The sequence below is a fragment of the Garra rufa genome, chromosome 17, assembly GCF_049309525.1.
Source record: "Garra rufa chromosome 17, GarRuf1.0, whole genome shotgun sequence".
NCBI lineage: Eukaryota > Metazoa > Chordata > Actinopteri > Cypriniformes > Cyprinidae > Garra > Garra rufa.
Window position 1 is genome coordinate 25,792,591 of NC_133377.1, and position 22,196 is coordinate 25,814,786.

The window sequence follows — 22,196 nt, forward strand, 5'->3', positions numbered from 1 at the left end:
AATTATTATTACTATTATTATCATCAATAATTAAAACAGTTGAGCACATAATTTTTCAGGATTCTTTGATGAATAAAAATACCCAAAGATCAGCATTTATCTGAAATAAAAAGCTTTTGTAATATTATACTCTATACCATTCAAGCTTGGAGTCAGTATAATTTTTTGGGGAGAAAATTTTAATTGAGCAAGGATGCTTTAAATTGATCAAAAGTGATGATAAAGTGATGATATAATGTTACAAATATTTCTATTTTATATAAATGCTGTTTTTCAGATCTTTCTATTCATCAAAGAAACCAGAAAAAAATCTACTCAGCTGTTTTCAACATAGTAATAATAACAATAAAATGTTTAAATAAAATATTTGTATTAAGTAAAACATAGTATTTTTTGAGTAAAACATTTTTTAAATACAATTTCAATAAAATGTTTTTTATTTTAGGCAAATCAGAATATTGGAATGATTTCTGAAGGATCATGTGACTGGAGTAATGATGCTAAAAATAAGGAATAAATAACATTTTAAAATATATTCAAACAGAAATATATCTAAATAGTAAAACTATTTCCAAATTGTACTGTTTTTGCTGTACTTTGGATCAAATAAATGTGAGCAGAAGAGACTTCTTTAAAAAAACATAAAAAATCTTTTTAAAAAGTTTTGACTGGTAGTGTAATTATATTTGTATACATTTCCAGTATATCTAAAATATCTGGAAAAGTTGTTGTGGTGGGCCTTGGAGTCAAAAAGAGAACCAAAAAAGTCTAATACTATTTTTTTTATAATATAATATAAAATAAAATAATATAATAGTGCATATGAGCGTAAAAGTAAAATATATATAATATATGAGGTGAAAGGTTTTTGGAAAAATTTATATTGCTTTTTATATTAAATAATACATTTCAGGGTAGTGGTTCATATTAGTGCTTATTTCTTAGAATTGTGGCTTGTCCCTCATTGGGTTTAATGAGAGCAGCACTCAATCTGACATGAACTCCACATGTTTTCTATTATAAATGTAGTCATCCTGCTACCTTAAAGCCGAAGGTCCTGTTGAGAGAGCCATAACGGGGTGTCCCAGGGTTCTCGCAGGTAGTACGAGTTGGCTCTGAGAAAAGAAAGAAAGAAGAAAGACAAAACAAATGAACATCCAGTCACATTCTTCTTCTTTGTCACGACTGAGGCAGTTTCTTTTTCACCACCGTAACAGCATAACAGCATTTCAGCTCTCATAAATACGAGCTACATCACCCTTCATGAGCCCAAACACATCTCTCAAAGCAGCGCTAGGATGTTTATGGGGCCTGTGTGTTTATGTAAGTGCTGCAGCAGTGTCGTAACAGTTGTCTTTTTATGGTAGGCTGATGGAGACGCAGCAGGGGGCAGTGTTGCTGCAGCAGTGCATCTGCTACGACACAGCTGTGCTGCTCTGTAATTGGGATGTAGAGCACATTTTAGAGCTGACGCAGAGACCCTTGATTCAATGCAGGCGTGCAAATGACAGGACAACCTGCAAGGCTTACACAACCAACCCTTTTCCATGCCGTTTTTTTGAGCGTCGAGCTTCTAATACTGAGTCAGCACACAGAAAATATATGACTGCATTGCCATATTGAGAAAAGGTGTTGCAGACAGAGCTAATGTTGCTTTGATTTTTAAGGAAGAGCCCAGTAGGAGGCCAAAAAGTATCAAGTAGAAACTAGTACACCTGATTCACTGACTCGCATCTTCTCACATCCATATGTTCTTTTTTTCACAAGTAATAAAAATCAGACACCACGTTTAGAATCAGAAACATTAATAGACAGATGAAACCAGACCCTGGACAACAAAACCAGTTATAAGGGCCCATTTTTTGAAATTGAGATTTATACATTATTGATGTATGGTTTGTTAGGATAGGACAATATTTGGGCAAGATGAAAATCTGGAATCTGAGGGTGCAAAAAAAAAATCGAAATACTGAAAAAACCTTGCCTTAGCAATGCATATTACTAATCAAAAATTAAGTTTAGATATATTAATGTTAGGAAATTTACAAAATATCTTCATGGAACATGATCTTTAAATCAATAATTTTGACCCATACAATGTATTTTTGGCTATTGCTACAAATATACCCATGCTACTTAAGACTGGTTTAGTGGTCCAGGGTCACGTATAATAATATAATATGTGACCCTGGACCACAAAACCAGTCATAAGGTTAAATTTTACAAAACTGAGATATATACATCATATGAAAGCTCAATAAATAAGCTTTCTATTGATGTATGGTTTGTTAGGATAGGACAATATTTGGCTGAGATACATCTATTTGAAAATCTGAAATCTAAGGGTGCAAAAAAATCAAAATGCTGAGAAAAACACCTTTAAAGTTGTCCAAATTAAGTTCTTAGTAATGCATATTACTAATCAAAAATTACATTTTGATAGGTTTACAGTAGGAATTTTACAAAAAATCTTCATGGAACATGATCTTTACTTAATTTCCTAATGATTTTTGACATAAAAAAAAAATCAATATTTTTGACCCATACAATGTATTTTTGGCTCTTGCTACAAATATATCCCAGCGACTTAAGACTGGTTTTGTGGTCCAGGGTCACATATAGTAGCATACGTTGCTTACAGTATGACATTGACTGCATAGTAAAATGAATAATTTGGGTCTCTAAATGTCTCTGATTGTTTCATGCTCTTGGTCGCTAATATTGCAAGTGACCTGTTTATTGTTGCTTGGGTCATATTTTCTTGTACTCTGCATAGTTTTGTTCAACATATTTGAGGATGAGGTAATGTCACACAACCTGTTCATGTCACCATCTGCCTTATTTCTCAGCTTCTACTAACTGATAGATGAATCTGCAACTGGAAACACTATTTTTTACTTAAATGCACATTAAGGTTAGTTGGATTTGATCTTTAAATGGGGAATCATTTCAGTTAATGGCAGTAAAGAACGGAGTGCTGCAAGGATCTGTCTTAGCCCCTCTGCTATTTTCAATATACATGTTGCCCCTTGGTAATATTATTAGAAAATATGGAATTAGTTTCCATTATTATGCTGACGATACTCAACTATATATTTTAACAAGACCAGATGAAACGTCTAAATTATCTAAGCTAACAAAGTGTGTTAAAAATGGTAAAGATTGGATGACCAATAATTTTCTCTTATTAAATTTGGATAAAAATAAAATAAAAATATATTACTTATTGGACTTATTAGACAGGTGTACTGTTACTCCTTCTACAGTCAAAGACTTGGGTGTTATATTAGACAGTACCTTGTCTTTGAAAATCATATTTCACATGTTACAACAACAGCATTCTTCCATCTTTGAATCATCACCAAGCTATGGAACATGCTACCTGTTTCTGATGCAGAAAAGCAAGTTCACACATTCATGACCTCTAGACTAGATTATAATGCACTGCTAGGTGGTTGTTCTGCATCTTCAATAAACAAGCTAGTTCTTACCAGGTCAAGAAAATATGATCATAGAACCCCAATTTCAATCCCAATCTCTACAGTGGTTACCTAGTAAATTTTGTACGAGTTACAATATATTACTCCATTCTAAAAAATGCTGGGTTATTTTTTTTTTAACCCAAATGCTGGGTTCAGCCTGTCATGGTGTTGTTTTTATATTTTTACCTAGGTGTTTGGTAGTTTTTCTGCACTCTTAAAAATCCAGTTTTTTTTACCCAAATGATGGGTTCAGTTTGTTGGGTCATTTTATTGGGTTATTTTTAATATTTTTTTTACCCATGTGCTGGGTAATGTTTCTGTAACTAAGCTGCTGGGTCATTTTTAGTGCTGGGTTATTTTTTCTACCCAACCTCTAGGTTGGGCCTGTCTCAGACGAAACCAACAGTTGCATGATGGAAACGCCTTTTGCCTTGCATATAACAAACCGATTTTGTTTGTTATAATACTGAATTTAATTTTTTGATGTTGTTAACTAATCTCAGTACTGTTTGTTTATGGGCAGGTTGTGGAGTCAGCCTTGGCATCTTTCAGCTATGAGTGAAATGCGAGGCGGCAGTCTGAGGTTCATAGTTCCCCCTCCGGCGAACAGCAGCCCATCACCGGCTCAGATTTTGGCGACATACCGGTACGAGAACTAGTGCTATTTTGCTGAAAAATGATTGCAAAGAATGATACACTTACATTAAAATGCTAATTTTCAATTTTCTATTTTCTATTTCTAAAATTATTGTTAAACAATTTTTTTAAATGTAATATTGTAAACTATGCTGTATTCACCCAAATCAATTCAATTCGTCTTATATTTTTGTCCATGGGTGTTTTTGCTTGATAATAAATGTTCATCTTGATTATTGCTGTTGCCTCTTTAATTCTGTGTGATTTTTCATTTCCAGCCCATTTTAAGCCAGCAATATAATCATTTTTAAACAATAGTTGACTTAAATAAAACAATCCAGCATGTTGGGTAAAAACCCAGCATGTGTTCTGTCCAATATTAACCCAGCACTGGGTTGCCAAATAACCCAAGTTGGGTTGTTTTTAAGCAAGTGTACTGACTTCTAAATGGTTTAGCTTTTGTGTACATAACTAGTCTTCTATCAAGGTACAATTCATAATGTTTCCTAAGGTAAAACAATCAAACATCTGGACTTTTTATAGTACTTAGGATAGCAAAGACCACTAAAGGAGGTAGAGCTCTTTCACAGTTGGCCCAAACTCTGGAATAGCCTTCCTGCTAAGGTTCAGGGTTTAGACACACTCTCTCTGTTTAAATCTAGATTAGCAAAGCATTCACATAATGTGTCTCATAACCTTGTACTCCAGTTATATCTGATCAAATACACATTATAATTTTTTGCTTGGTTTGAACAGCAGCTATGCTATTTTTTCTCTTTTTGCTTCTCTGAAGGGAGTCCCGAGGTAACTAGGAATTACACAAGTTTCATTCTGGATCCAGCTCTTACGAAGATCTGAGGTGACCTAACACCTGAGAAGAGATGATACCAACCCCTCAGAGGACCTTAGATGATACCAATACCAATGATTTTTTTGGTAACACTTTAGTATAAGGACCACTTCTTACTATTAACTAGTTGCTTATTAGTATGCCTATTAATAACATATTGGCTGTTTATTAGTATTTTTAAAGCACATATTCTTCCTGACCATACACAATACCGAGAATTGGACCTTAAAATAAAGTGTGACTTTTTTCTGTACATATCTGTCATATGGACATTACATGACATAGTCGTCACTGATAAGCTACTACTAAATGTAATGTAGAAACAAAGATTTGTAACATGAAAAGTGCTATACAAATATGTAGTGGCCTTTTAGAGCACTTCATTTCCACCCCTCACCACGCTATATTTCGTTTTCATGGTGTCTTTGAGGGTGTAATATGAGGCCATAATAATACTCCATTGAAAGAGCTAAATGATTACACCTGCTTTGGGGCCTGCTTTGACATCTTCTGTTGGCACAATACACTAAATGCTTAAAAATGCCAATCAGAGCTCATCCAACTCTCCTGCTGGCTGTTCACGGCTCCTCAATAATGGCCTCACAGAGTTGGGACCATTTATTCAATTACTTGCTCAATTAAAAACAATTATCGATGTATTTATTGACGGTCAGAGAAGGACTCCCTCATGGATATATAAACTGAGGGGTTTAATCAGATAAACACTGTACTTAGGGGGACACTGAGAAGAGTCTTTGTTAATGAGACATGGAGAAATGAATGAAGATAATACAGCCATAGGCCAGTTCATACACATAGAAGAAAAAGTGAAAGAAGATATGCACGTATCCATAAATAGAAATACTTTTAGAACTAATTCACAGAGCTCTTTATTTTAAAAGGGAAACAATTCTTTGTGAATAATAACTTCGATTCAGGTCACATCAGTCTCTGTGGTGTCTCTCGTAATTCAAAAGCACCCTAAAGCAGCTTTAAAGAGATCAGTGCCTTAATACCCTCCAGTAAGGGAACCAGGGGGTGAAAGTAACAAGGGAAAAGTCTGTAAAGGGAGAATGCGAAATAAACCCTGGGAGGAACAAAGACTCAAAACTTTAAGCTTAAGTTCCAACTCAAATGGAAAGTTTAACTACAGACAACAATAGTTATCTACACTAAAAGTCAGAAACAGTTAATCGAAAGGCAATATATAATATATATAAGAGTACAGATCTAAATCTGTATGTTATTAATACTATTTTTACAAGAAATACAGCAAAATAAAAAACGTTATAAAAAAAGTGGTAAATAACAGCATTTAAATAAAATTGTACTACAAAAGATGCAGGGAGTTCTATAAAGTCCCATCTATAATACTTCACAAAAAGGTTAAAATAGTTAACATTATAAGTTCATTATACCTGATGCTTTAACTAATGCATGAGGTTCATGTTAATTTGAATATACCGTTGTGCCTTGTTAATTCATGCCTTTTCAGAATACATTAATGTAATTTATACAACTTGAAAGGCTAAAATGTATATGTACAATTCAGAAATTTACATTAACCAAGATGAATAAATGCTGTGAAAGTACTGTTCACTGTGAGTTGACGATACCTAATGCATTAACTAGTGATGATGAATTGAACCTGAATTGTAAAATGTAACCAATGAATTATTTGATTGGTGATTTATAGAACTTCATTCAGGTACAAGCCTCAGTGCACCTGTGTTTGAGAAGGTCATGGGAATCGAGCCGAGAAGCAGAGGACAATAACTTCACAACAGCTGCCACTGCCAGCCGTCAAGAAGTGAGTTTGTCAAGTTTCTCATGCAATTTCGTTTTCCCTGGCCTCCGTTCCACACTTCATACTCTCTCCTCATGTGCCAACTGTTCCCACTTCCCATGTTCTGAGGTCACTAAAGAAAGTGGCTTTGCATTTTCCCACCATAATTGTGTCAATACAACATCAGGCCCGATTGGAGCAGCACTGGCCTGGGTGGCCAGGTCTGTGGGAGGGCATTGATTTCTTTGGAGTTGTTGTTGCTAAATAATTTTGAGCTTGTTTGTGCACTGGGCGGCAAAAGGGGCTTTCGTTGTGGGCGGTAATCATAAGACTCAGCTACTGGAAAGCCTTATTTGAAGCAAAACTTGAAATTCTGGCCACCAAGCTTCTGCTGAACTGAACCATGAAACCCTAAAGAGACGAATGACTTAAGTGACCGTAATTGCTTCTCGCTTAGTTGAGTTGGAAGCAGTGGTGAGCTTCAGCTGGCTGATTATCTGGTTTTAGTGTTATTAGGTTTTGATATACATACTTATAATAATTATTATGGCAGTCTGTTTCACTGGGAATTTAACATATGGTTTAAACATGCAAACTGTGTCAAGATAATTGATTTACCTATACAGCGAGGCTGGGATCCACTCCAGGTGCCATCAGCCTGGCAAATGCGTGTAGTACTGCCTACTGGGATGTAGGGAGCCATGCAGCTAAATGACACCTCGGACTGGTAGATGAAACTGCGGCCTTCCCTCGAGCCAAAACCAGGGATTCCAGGATCTCCACAGAACTTAGCTAGAATCACAGAGATTAGAAGCATTTTTTGCTAAATTATTCACAAACAGTCATGAATGATGCTGAAAGCTTTGTTGTTATGAAACAAGATGCATGCTTCATGATGTTTTGCTTAAAGGGATAGTTCACCCCAAAATTTAAATTCTGTCTTTAATTACTCACCCTCATGTTGTTCCAAACCCGTAAGACCTTCGTTCATCTTCAGAACAAAAACTAAATATATTTTTGATGAAATCCAAGAGCTTTTCTTACCCCTAACACGTTCAATGCCCAGTAAGGTAGTATAGACATTGTTAAAATTGGTTCAACCGTAAAGTCGTTATTTTTGTTTTCTTTGCACACAAAAAGCCTTCTTGTAGCTTTGCAAAATTATGGTTGAACCACTGATGTCAAATGGCGTATTTTAACAATGTCCTTACTAAGTTTCTGAGTCTGGAAACATTTCATTTACATTGCTGTCTATGGAGGATCAGAAAGCTCTCAGATTTCATCAAAAATATCTTTATTTGTGTTCTGAAGATGAATGAAGCTTGTACTGGTTTGGAATGACATGAGTAATAAATGACAGAATCTTTATTTTTGGGTGAACTATCCCTTTAATATTTACCATTTCTCAGAAAAAGTGATGAAAATATTGAAATTGGCATTACAAAACTGTTTGAAATGTAATGATTCAATGAAAAATCTACCATTGTTTAATTTATCACACCTGAAATGGAAGGTCAAAACAAGCAGATTGCATTGTGGGATATAGAATCACACTGTGCGCTCTGATGTATGTATACTGCACATTTTGGCACACTTAGCAGGTCATCTGGTACTTTGAGGCTCTTATGCTCACCAAGGACACATGATGAAAAATATAGTGAAAACAGTAATACTGTGAAATATTGTCACAATTTAAAGTAACTTTGTCTATTTTAATATATTTTAAAATGTAATTTGTGATGGCAAAGCTAAATTTCAGCATCAATATTTCAGTATCACATGCTCCTTCAGAATCATTCTAATAAGCTGATTTGGTGCTGAAGAAACATTTCTTAATATCAATGTTAAAAACATTAGTGTTTTTTTTCAACTGAACAGCATTTACCTTATCGTTTGTAACACTGTATGTCTTTAATGTCACTTTTGATTCATTTCATGCATTCTTGCTCAATAAAAGTATTCACTTCTAAAAAAAAAAAAAAGAAGTATACTAACTTCAAACTTTTAAATGGTAGTGTTCATATTATACACTGCAGGAATTGTTTGAATAGTATGCTATTATGCTATTCTGAACATAGCCACATCGGCCACATAATACTGAGGGAAGTCCCAAGCCCTGTGGTAAACGTTATCCATTGCCCTGCCGCTGTCAGGCAAACAATAGGTCTCTGGAGGGAAATCAATCACATGGTTGACGTCACCAGCTGACTGATCCATCATAAATATGCTGGTCAGACTACTGTGCCTGAGATCTAGCACTACAAACTTGACTTTTCTTGATGAATTATAGATACGCTGTCAAGATATAAAATGAAAGTGAAAAAGAAAGAGAAGGAAAAAAATCAGTACCCTGACAAAGTCAGAGGTACGCTTTCTTTTTCAAGCAAAAGATTTTTTTTTACATCACCTACTTTTGTTCCATGCAAGAGCAAAAACAAGGGTACCTTTGTGATAACTAGGCTTTTTAAACTTTAAATTCTCATACCATGTCTGGACATTCTTCATCCTAGACATCACACAGCATTGTGCTGAAACAGACTGATATCCCACCATGCTAAGCCCGCCTTGTCTGGTGTCCTAAACAAATATTAAAGTCTAATCCAGCAGATCTCATTTGACCTATATGTTCGCATTCAGTGATGATCCAATCAATCAATCAATGTCTGAACATGACCAGCTCGCCAACAGCAAGTAGATAAGTTGCAGACATAAAGCAAAGTGTGAACTTTCTGCTGCTTTTTTGCGAAATGTTGGCATGCACAGGGTTGTAATATTAATAGAGTAATACAGTACTCACGCAGGCACTGGGGCACCTCACCACTCCATGTACCATTGCCCACACAGGTGAGAATGGCAGGGAATGAGAGCTCATATCCTGGGGAGCAGCTGTAACTCACGCTGGTGCCCCACTCAAAGTCATGTCCCTCAAGGAGTCCGTTTGATATTGGTGGAGGAGCTGTGCAGGTAACGGCTATAGAAAAAAGTTAAACAGAGGAGAGTTAAGCTTAAACTTAAGAAGGACATGTCTAATAGAATTAGAATGTAACCAGCATTAATATAAGCACATTTGTCCTTATTTTCAGTAAAATGTCTTAACACCCTTAAAGTAAAACAAATGGGACATTTCCAGAGCTTTTTATCCTTTTAAACAAGGTGGTGCTTAACCTTTAAAAATGCTGATTGTTAGATTCACAAATAAATAAAAAATACATATAAAATGAGCTGCTTGATTTTCTATTCATTTTATATGCAATTTGTAATTTATGCAAAATTGTTACCAACAAATGAGAAATACATACAGTTTAAAAAACTATTGGATGTGATTTACTTCTAGAAATAAACATTAAATAAACATAAATCTTCATAGGAGGTTGTTAGTTTGGGATGAAATGTGGTTTGTGGTTAACGTAATTTCCAATACATTTTTAAAATATTTGCTTGAATACAACATTTGTAAAATCTTCCTTATGAAAAAGTCTAATTGCTATTATTTCATAGATGTCAGACGCTGTTAAAAGAATTATTATAGGGATAGTTCACCCAAAAATGAATATTCTGTCAGTAATTACTCACTCCATGTCATTCCAAACCCCTAAGACCTTCATTCATCTTCCGAACACAAATTAAGATATTTTTGAAGAAATACGAGAGCTTTCTAACCCTTCATAGACAGCAAGGCAACTACCATGTTCAATGGCCAGAAATAAGTTGTTGAATAAAGCCATTATTTTTTGTTTCTTTGTGCACAAGAAGTATTCTCATAGCTTTATAACATTACGGTGGAACCTCAGATGCCACATGAACTTGCATCAATGTCCTCACTACCTTTCTGGGCCTTGAACATGTTAGTTCTGTCTATGCAGGGCCAGAAAGCTCTCGGATTTCATCAAAAATATTTTAAAGGAGAAGCTGACTTCCAGAACAAAAATGTACAGATAATTAACTTACCCCCTTGTTAATGTCTTTCTTTCTTAATTTGTAAAGAAATGTTTTTTGAGGAGAACATTTCAGGATTTCTCTCCATATGGTGGACTTCTATGGCACCCCTGAGTTTGAACTTCCAAAATGCAGCTTAAATACAGCTTCAAAGGGCTCTAAATGATCCCAGCCAAGGAAGAAGGATCTTATCTAGCGAAAAGATCAGTTATTTTCTAAAAAATGGACAATTTATATACTTTTTAACCTCAAATGCTCATCTTGTCTAGCTCTGCCTGAACTCTGTGTATTCAGGTTCATGACAGTTAGGGTATGTCGAAAAACTCCTCCAACTTCAAAATCACTCTACATCGCTGCATAAGTACTAACCCAGTGTTTACAAAGTGAACATGCAAAGAAGATCAAACGCCCTTTACAAAAAAGATAAAACAGTTATGTAGGATGATTTTGAAGTTCGAGAAGAAAATGAGATGGGAGTTTTTCAACCTACTCTAACTGTCTTGAACATAATTCACAGAGTACACACAGAGCTAGACAAAACAAGCATTTAAGGTTAAAAAGTATATAAATTGTCTTTTTTTTTTTTTTTTTTAGAAAATAACCAACCATTTTGCTAGATAAGACCATTCTTCTTTGTCTGGGATCGGATCGCTTAGAGCCTTTTGAAGCTGCATTTAAACTCTTTAAACTGGAAGTTCAAATTCTGGAGCACCATCGAAGTCCACTATATGAAGAGAAATCCTGAAATGTTTTCCTCAAAAATCATAATTTCTTTACGACTGAAGAAAGAAAGACGTAATCATCTTGGATGACAAGGGGGTAAGTAAATTATCTGCTAATTTTTGTTCTGGAACTGAACTTCTACTTTAATTTGTGTTCTGAAGATGTACAATGGTCTTACAGGTTTGGAAGTATGAGTATATAACAAAAATAAATGTAGCAGGAAGTGTAGCAGTAACTACAACAGCACTAGCAGGTTCAGATAAGTAGTGAGATTAATTACTTTTGCTAAGACCACTGAAGTCACTGAATGCTATACATGTATCTGTCTTAGAGGCCCCATCTTTTCCAATAACTGCCCGCACAACTCTGAGAGGTAAGTCCTCTTCCCCGGTTATCAGTCCTCAGATACCACATGAGCCCTTAAAATCAATCACACTCTACCAGACAGGAAGCCAATGCCTTGCACAAACGGGCACTCATCATGACACATGCCCCCACTTATGGTGCAACACCCCAATACGAAGCTCGCCAACACACACACTCTTCATAACATGGTAAATTTCTTGCCAGATGGTGATTATTTCCTGCAAAAACTATGCTTTGACTGCTTCTTCACGAGCTGATCGTGTTGTCTTCACTCCACTCATGTTGATAGAACCAATAAACTTCTAACAAAGCCCACTGTTGTATTATTAATCAGAATCAGTGTTGGCATCCTTTAAAGAGGCCTGGACCAGATTGGAGCTCCTAAGCTAATGAATATTTCATATATACCATCTACAACTGCAGGAAAGAGACAGAAGGGACACGCACACACTCAATGTCAGGATCCTCCCCACACCTGAAGCGCTTGACAGAGGTGGGAGTGGTTCTTTTTTGAGTGAACTCACTTAAGCATGCATATTAATGGCTCTGAGAGACAGAATATCAGTTCAGACCGAGGATATGTAGTTCAAGGCTCGTCAGATATGTATGCGCAACATGTCCTTTAAGAGACGGGAGGAGGCCGCTGCCTTCAGAAATAAATGAGACATCTGTGTCTATCTAAACAAGCTTAGCAAAATGGCATTCGAGGGCAGGGCACTGGTGAGGACCGCAAATGCATCGTCCAAACCTGGAATTCAATTTCATATCACTTCATATATTCGGTACCAGTTCATCTCCTGGCAGTAGGAAGATGACAGGAGTCATTTGTGAAATTAATTACGAGAAATGCAAGGGCTCATAGGTCAAAGCTGATTATAATAATGGGGACAACACAGCCCTTAAGGGGTGAACACTCAGTCTACAAATGTGTTTGTGTCCCCGTCGTACGACTGTCATTTGTCAAACAGCATGATTGGTTGATAAAACATGAATGTTTACCGCTCATTGTAGCGTAATCGCACAAGAAAAGATGACCTACAACAGGGGATAAATATTCCTCCCCTTTTTTAGCTCTACATTTCAAACAAGACATCCATCACAATGGCGAAGACACAAAGCTGGAAGACCTCAACTCACTTTGGGGGAAGCATCTGTGCATCTAACGCTCGGGGCAGTTGGGGCCAGATGTGCAGATATATGAGTGAGCAAATAATCTTAGGCCTTGCTTTTTGAACAATAAGCTCTTTGGCTTTACTAGGCAGAGAAAATGTGAGTAATGTGTTAATCTTGGTACGATGAAGCCTGTGGGAGTAATGGGAAATTAGGAAACACAAAATAAGGTTCAATTTGTCATATTAGTTTATGCATTAAAGGGATAGTTCATCCAAACTCACCCTTGTGTAAACCTGTTTTAAACCTGTAAGACCATTGTTTACCTTCAGAACACAAATTAAGATATTTTTGAAGAAATCCAAGAGCTTTCTGACCAGAAAGGTAGTAAGGATGTTGTTAAAACAGTCCATTTGGCATCAGTGGTTCAACCTTAATTCGATGAAAAATTAGTATTTCATGAAGTATTCTCTATGAGAATACTTTTTGTGTGCAGAGAAAACAAAAATAGCAAGTTTATTCAACAATTTTTTCTCTTTTGTGTTGCACCACTGATGTCGCATGGACTATTTTAATGAAATCTTTCTGGGCCTTGAAAATGGTAGTTGGGTTGCTGTCTGTGCTGGGTCAGACAGCTCTCTGATTTCATTAAAAATATCTTAATTTGTGTTGTGAAGATGAACAAGTCAATATGTCAATTGAAATAATTTTTTATTTTGAAGAACATATAAAATCAGAATCTTGCATTTTCTAGAATCACAAAATGTATAATACACCAACACTCCTGGTTTATTAAACTGTCATAATAATAGCAAAAAAACAAACAAAAAAAAAAAACGAGAAAACATCTTAAGATATTGTGTTGGAAAAGTATGGGTCTTCAAGTCAAAAAAGTTGAGAATCACATGATACTTATCACTTTAACTAATGAAAACAAATTGAACCTTCTTGTCAAATATTACCACAATTTATTATACAGTAACTCTTTATATTCATGTTAAATGATGTTTAACTCAAGTTTACCTTTACAGAAAGGCACAGGGGCATTCCAGGTACCGTTTCCGGTACATGTGAGGGTGGAGAAACTCTCTGTTTCCAATGTGTAGCCAGGCTGGCATACGAAAGTGATGTTCTGTCCAATGGTAAAGTCCTCACCATACCTCAGCCCATTTGCTGGCACTCCAGGATCTCCGCAGTTGATCACTGAAAAATAAAGATCCCAGTTATGATGTTTTTAGGCCAAACTGGCCTACTGTGTTGAGTACAATGCGCTAATAGTCTCTATTTGAGCTAAAAGTCTAGGTAATTGACAATCTGCTACACAATAGCAATGTAGATCTTTATTCAATATCTAATACAACTCATCAGATGGCAATCATGGCTTTTTGTGGCAATGTGATTGAAGCTATCGAAACAAACCTCTGGAAGCCACGTTCACAAATCATCTTTAACAACTCATTTACACTACAGCAATCTTTAGGACCCCTGTCTTTTTATTTGAAATGATAGATCTTGTTATTATGTAAAGAAATCAATAGTAGCACGCAAGCAAGGCTCCTGTCCCACCGGCGTCCCCGAGGTGCAACTCCGAATCAATTCCACAGATCTTTTACAATTATCCTTTCTTCCAATGGATAAATAAGAGGAGGTCGGATTGGAATGATGTGAGAAAGAATGCGGCGCCACTGGAATTGAGATGAAACAAATTTGTAGTTTTGCACTTGGCTGTGGCTGACAAAACCTTGTTCGATCAGTGCATTTATTTAATTATTTCCCTGACGCAACATCTTAATTTCCTCTATTGATTTATGGTGGACCATTACTTATTTGTCACCCTTGAGTTGCCATACGTTTTGTGTCTTTTGGAAAAGGACGGAAAATGATGTTTTGTAAAATCCATCAGCAGCCTTGCACATAAACATGTCAGCTGATGGTGAGAAATAGCTAACGCTAAATGCTAATGTGACTCCTCCCTTGGACACAGCCATGTATCACCGCTTTTTGCCCCACTCAATAAACACATGTAGCGCTGCATCAATCAGAGCTGGTTTGGTGCACCACCCATATAATTCCAGTCAACAGTATGCAGGGAATACGCCCACGTTTAAGGGTGAACGTTTGAGAGCATTAAAGGATGCGATTATGGAGGATAATGCTAACTTACCTAGACACATTATGCAGGCTAAGCTGTTTTATTGTGTTGTGTGACTCTTAATCATTACTCAAACAACTACTACTGCGAGAGTTTTTAATCAACTAGATATGTGAGCATTCCATCACTCACAAATTGAGCTGAAATAGATTCAAATGATACAAAGCGTGATCTGCATGCTAACCATGAGCAAAAAACAATGCTGGAACAATAGCTATTTGATTACTGGTTAACCTCATCAAAAAGACAATTTAACCTAAGAGACACTGATGCTTTTAAATAAAATATTACTAAGACAAACATTTTTCTCTGGAATATTATGTACCTATGAAGCAGGGGTGGTTAGTCTCATCCTCAGACGTCATGCCCACAGAACGCTGGCTAAACGTCTGATGCATATGGTACACTTAACTGGAAACACTTCAGGAATGTCGAAGTCGTCATCTGATTAGTTGAATTTGATCGGATTTCCGGGAGACGCGAGTGTCGCGTTTATTTTCGGTCCACCGGGAAACAAAGCGCAGACTGATTTACTCAGCGTTTTGCTTAAAGGTGCTTATGCAGACGCCATTGCTGTTATACACATTTGCGATGTTCGCGAACAAATTACTGACTTACTGCTTGTTCTCCCTCTTTTTCGTTAACTTTCAATGCTGGTTATTTCAATGACTAACTTGTTGCATGCCAGTCTGTTGTTGTGGGGGCATTTCCACGCACCGAAACGTGACGCTGAACGAAACGAACTGTGATTGGTTGTTTGACATGTCGGTCAAACAGCCTTATGGGTGGGCCTTGGCCAATGAAAGCTGCCATGGATTCCAGACCTTCAGCCGTAAGTCTGAAGGTCTGGCTACGCGAGACTAGGGGGTGGGTGTTATACCAGTAGACATGATTAGAACTGGTAGAAATTTGTCAACCGGTAAAGATTTTGGACTATCGTGGACTCTATCGTGGTTACATGTGAAGGACATGTGAAGCTGCTGTATTACATGGTCACAAAATCTTATTGTTTTAAACCATTGCGGTTTGAAACATAATCAGCAGCTATATGAACACAGTTATTTCTACTGGTGTATAGCCCTTGAACACACTTACAGGTGTCAAAATGCTTGTCTCTGCAAGTATTCTAGTAAACGCAGTAATTTAGGTCTAAAGTGAAAGCAAACAACTGAGAAAGAAAACACATGTAACGGTATATTAGATCCGGGCAGCTCTTAAAGTGACAGCAGTCTAATATTTCTGCTTTCTGTCATTTATATTAAAGTTTTAGTTTACCCAAAAAATTACAATTAGCCTACGATTTACTCACCCTCTTAGGTGTATATGACTTTCTTCTTTCAGACAAATCCAATTGGAGTTATATTAAAAATGATCATGGCACTTCCAAGCTTTAGGGTTTTTCTCTTTAACAGTCTAAAACAAGTCCAATAAAGTGCACCCATCCATAATAAAAAGTGCCTTGCCCGGTTCCGGGGGGGTGAATAAAGCCGTCCTGTAGTGAATCGATGTGTTTTTGTAAGACGAATGTGAACACGCCGTGGAGAGATCAAAACGGTCACAAATTATTAGTTCAAAACGAGGATTTGTAAAGAACAATGTCAGAGAATTTCAATATAAACCAAGAGGAGACTGGTTTTCCTGTGCTAAAGTAAGGCAACTTTGCTTTCTTTGCTCCTGTAAACAAACCTTGGTTTTCATGAGACTCACCAGCGCATGCGCAATGCTGACCTCCAACCTCCGGGTACGACAATTTGGCGCAAGCTAGATTAAACTGAATATTAAAGTTTTAAATATAGAAACGCATCTATTGGCTAAAGGAGGCCTTTAGTTACCCCCAGGAGCCTTATGAGGCACTTTTTATTATGGATGGATATGCTTTATTGGACTTGTTTTGGACTGATGAAGAGAAACACTCACCTATGCCATTCTAAATCTTGGAAGTGCCAGGATAATTTTTTTATATAACTCCGATTCATCTGAAAGAAGGAAGTCATATACACATAGGATTCCTGAAAGGTAAGTAAATTGTGGGTTAATTTTTATTTTTGGGTGAACTAACCCTTTAATCAAAAAACAAAAGAGTAAATCTCTCACTGCTCTTGACTAAATCACTTTTGTAACTTTAATAAGAAGAAATATATTTATATTTAATTTACACAGAAATAAGAAGAAATGTTTTTAATTTACACAGTGTTTTCATACATTTGATTACTTTATACAACGTATGTAGCTTTTTTATTTATTTGTTCTACTGTAGTTTTTGTCCTATTGACTGTAAATAGATTCTTATTCGTATTTAATCACTGTTAACTTGTCTTCCGTGAGTTTGAGATTTTATTATTTAGGCTAATATAGTTTTTTGTGATATCGACACTGGTGACAAGAATTATGAATTTCTACAGTATCAAAAATGTTTGACATCATAAAGACACATTTAAAGCAAAAACAACTATAATGTGACATATATCGTTACTGTAAAACAAAATTACTCATATAGAGAAATAAGATTTGGATCATATCGGCCACCCATCATTATAGATTCATAAACCAGAATCTAAAATAAGTAATTTTACAGAAAAATAGTAAAATGCTACAGTAAAACAGGATAAACCATAACAAGTAAAACCATAAATCATTATTTACAGCCTATTTATGAAGAACACTGTTTCATTATGTGTTTTTCTATTGCACCATCTGTTTTATTATGGTGGTTGTCAGTACATTTTATGGTTAAAAACAGCAGAATTTGGTAGTTCATACAGTTATAAACTGCAAAATATACAGTTATCATTATGTCCACGGCAGGACTGTGAAATAATTGATTTATGTATCTAGAGGCAGAAGAGAAGCCATTCTGACCTTTACACTTTCCTCCCTTTGACAAAAGAACAGAGCTACCTCTGAAAAATCCGATCCCGCAATCCCACTAATTCTGACCCAATTCTTCCTCAAAATGCACTGAAAACTTTCTAACCTTCTGTATTCAAAGGAACACCAGTTACTCTCACGGTGATGCCTGAATTAAACCTTCATAAAGTTGGTCCCCTGAACTCTCAGCAAGAGGACTTCTCTCTATCCGTCAACTTTTTAGTACAGCTTTACACAAGCACATCTGCCATATCACCTCATTACAACCTGTAACGAAGCACTACTGAGGCCATTTTGGTTTATTCAAAAACAAACAAACCCTTTGTTTCTATTTAAAGTTCAGCAAATACCCTGCTGTATCTCACTTGTTTCACACTTACAGGTGCAGTTGGGAGCAGTGCCAGACCAAGTGCCGTTAGCTTGGCATTGACGTGTGGTGGAGCCGCTCAGCAGGTAGCCATCCATACAGGAATAGATGACCGAATGTGAGAAGGTGGTGCCATCCAGTCGATACACCCGTCCGTTACTGGGAGTCCCAGGGTTACCACACTGCACCGCTGCGGTATTAAAAAAAACAAAAATGTGTGAAAAGTTATTGCCAGCTGACACTGGGATAGTTCATCCAAAAATGAAACTGTACAATGTCGTTTTAAATCCAAAAGACCTTCGTTCCTCTTTGGAACACAAATGATTTTTGATTAAATCAGAGAGCTTTCTGACCCTACATAGACAGCAACGCAACTGAGACAATCAAGGCCTAGAAAGGTAGTAAAAACATTATTAAAACGGTCAGTGAATGAAGGTCTTAGGAGTTTGGTGAGTAATTAATGACAGAATCTGAAACATTCTTGAATGAAATAACATGTCACATTATTTAGTCATTTCATTAGCAACCACATAGAATATCTAGTGGTGTCAATGTTTCTTTTGTCTGCTTTTGTTTTGTATCTCAAGGGTTATTGTTGTCTCTGGTCTCAACTTGTTTCAGTTGTTCACTGAAGTACCTCATTTCCATGTTTTCCCTTGTGCGCTATATTGTGACATGCTCCATCATTTTGAGTCACTTTGACCCAGAAACACAAACAATTTCATGTGCTGGAGGAAAAAAGAACGTCTCTGATTTCTGATGATATTATGATGTTTTTATGAGATATATTCATTTAGAAGGATGGCTGTCATAAAACGTTTTTAAGTTTAAAATGTTTTTAAGAAAATGATCTCTAAAGATTCCAAACTGAAATCATAGACATTATCAAAATTTCAGACATTATCTGACAGAACCAGGGGATTTATGTAAATGTACTCTAGTCTGAGATTTTTATTCAGCAAGGGTGCAATAAACTAACCTAAACTAACACTAAAAATCTTGTATAGTGTTTTAAAGATTTCTATTTCAAATAAATGCTGTTCAAAACCAGTCTTAGGTAGCCTTGGGTATATTTGTAGAAATAGCCCAAAAATACAGTCGTGGCCAAAAGTTGAGAATGACACAAATATTAGTTTTCACAAAGTTTGCTGCTCAACTGCTTTTAGATCTTTGTTTCAGTTGTTTCTGTGATGTACTGAAATATAATTACAAGCACTTCATACGTTTCAAAGGCTTTTATCGACATCTACATGACATTTATGCAAAGAGTCAGTATTTGCAGTGTTGGCCCTTCTTTTCAGGACCTCTGCAATTCGACTGGGCATGCTCTCAATCAACTTCTGGGCCAAATCCTGAATGATAGCAACCCATTCTTTCATAATCACTTCTTGGAGTTTGTCAGAATTAGTGGGTTTTTGTTTGTCCACCCGCCTCTTGAGGATTGACCACAAGTTCTCAATGGGATTAAGATCTGGGGAGTTTCCAGGCCAAGGACCCAAAATTTCAACGTTTTGGTCCCCAAGCCACTTACTTATCACTTTTGCCTTATGGCACGGTGCTCCATCGTGCTGGAAAATGCATTGTTCTTCACCAAACTGTTGTTGGATTGTTGGAAGAAGTTGCTGTTGGAGGGTGTTTTGGTACCATTCTTTATTCATGGCTGTGTTTTTGGGCAAAATTGTGAGTGAGCCCACTCCCTTGGATGAGAAGCAACCCCACACATGAATGGTCTCAGGATGCTTTACTGTTGGCATGACACAGGACTGATGGTAGCGCTAATCTTTTCTTCTCCGGACAAGCCTTTTTCCAGATGCCCCAAACAATCGGAAAGAGGCTTCATCTGAGAATATGACTTTGCCCCAGTCCTCAGCAGCCCATTCGCCATACTTTTTGCAGAAGATCAATCTGTCCCTGATGTTTTTTTTGGAGAGAAGTGGCTTCTTTGCTGCCCTTCTTGACACCAGGCCATCTTGCAAAAGTCTTGGCCTCACTGTGCGTGCAGATGCGCTCACACCTGCCTGCTGCCATTCCTGAGCAAGCTCTGCACTGGTGGCACTCCGATCCCGCAGCTGAATCCTCTTTAGGAGACGATCCTGGCGCTTGCTGGACTTTCTTGGACGCCCTGAAGCCTTCTTAACAACCTCTTTCCTTGAAGTTCTTGATGATCCTATAAATTGTTGATTTAGGTGCAATCTTAGTAGCCACAATATCCTTGCCTGTGAAGCCATTTTTATGCAACACAATGATGGCTGCACGCATTTCTTTGCAGGTCACCATGGTTAACAATGGAAGAACAATGATTTCAAGCATCACCCTCCTTTTAACATGTCAAGTCTGCCATTCTAACCCAGTCAGCCTGACATAATGATCTCCAGCCTTGTGCTCATCAACATTCTCACCTGAGTTAACAAGACGATTACTGAAATGATCTCAGCAGGTCCTTTAATGACAGCAATGAAATGCAGTGGAAAGTATTTTTAGGGATTAAGTAAATTTTCATGGCAAAGAAGGACTATGCAATTCATCTGATCACTCTTCATAGCATTCTGGAGTATATGCAAATTGCTATTATAAAAACTTAAGCAGCAACTTTTCCAATTTACAATATTTATGTAATTCTCAAAACTTTTGGCCACGACTGTACATTGTATTGGTACATATTAGATTTTACTTTTATGCCAAAAATCATTAGGATATTAAGTAAAGATCATGTTGGATAAAGATATTTAGTAAAGTTTCTACCATAAATATATCAAACGTAATTTTTGATTAGTAATATGCATTGCTAATTACTTTATTTGGACAAATTTAAAGGCGATTCTCTCAATATTTAGATTTTGTTGCACCCTCAGATTCCAGATATTCAAATAATTGTATCTCGGCCAAATATTGTCCTTTCCTAACAAACCATAAATAAATCTACAACAATACAAAACAACGATACAAAAATGTGTTTTGAATCACATATTAGCATAACTTTTTCCAACATAATAAAAAATGTTACTTGAGCATTTTAGAATGATTTGTGAAAGATCATGTGACATGCGAGACTGTAAAATATATAATATTGAACACAGCCATTTTAAATTATAATAATATTTAATAATTTAGCTGCTTTTACTGTATTGATCAAACAAACGCAGCCTTGGTGAGCAAATCTTACCGACCCCAAATAAATAGTGTACCATAAATGATATGCATTGTCACTTTCACAAATCATGGTTCTACATTAACGGCTTTGGTGACTTAAAATGATCATTTATATACACTCTTAGTTTCTTGCCCAGCCTTGTATCTTTGTCATGTTCCTTAGTCTCAGATGGCACACACAGTCTGTTCACTGACCATCCGATGCATACTACTCACAAAACTGTCTAAGTAGGTGGTTCTTGGCAAGAATAAGTGGCAGTGTGGACAAGACCATATGCTGTTCAGTCAAAGGTCTGGCTACATGAGACTATGTGCTGCTTAATTAGTAATACAAATACTCTGCTATGAAGTACTTGAATGAAGTACTCCATTATCTGTAAAACTGTACAGTATATTCCTTTTTTTGAGTAGCTTCCCCCAAACCGCATTTGATTTATTTTAAGACTATGGACATCTGATGGGAAGATGTGAAGAAGTGATGGTCTAAAGAAACAGAGATCATTAGAGAGACGTCTTTGACCATGTAATGACTATGATATGGGACAGTGACTATAACAGAATGAGGTATTAGCGTCTGTAAGGCTTAAATGAGTGGGGATGAAGTTTGAAGATATGGTATGACAGGCCTGTAGATCATACCCGGAGAATGGCAGCGAGACAGAGGAAATGAAAGGACAAAAAAGAGAGCTCTTTATTTCCGCCGAGATGCTGGTTGAGTGAATTAACTGGCTGAAAACCTATTAATATGCCGAGTCGAAGTGCTTTTTTGG

General features: G+C 36.6%; 1 protein-coding gene across 1 annotated transcript in view; it reads right to left on the reverse strand.

Annotated features, from left to right (window-relative positions):
- The window catches only part of csmd3b (CUB and Sushi multiple domains 3b), a gene marked incomplete at its 5' end in the record, with an annotated part of 285,452 nt that overhangs the window by 19,248 nt on the left and 244,008 nt on the right, over positions 1-22,196 (reverse strand). The window contains 5 exons of the mRNA XM_073821447.1: positions 1,042-1,115; positions 7,373-7,546; positions 9,552-9,725; positions 13,913-14,092; positions 18,290-18,466. Of these exons, the coding sequence (XP_073677548.1) occupies positions 1,042-1,115; positions 7,373-7,546; positions 9,552-9,725; positions 13,913-14,092; positions 18,290-18,466 (779 nt within the window). The remainder of the gene's footprint in view (positions 1-1,041; positions 1,116-7,372; positions 7,547-9,551; positions 9,726-13,912; positions 14,093-18,289; positions 18,467-22,196) is intronic.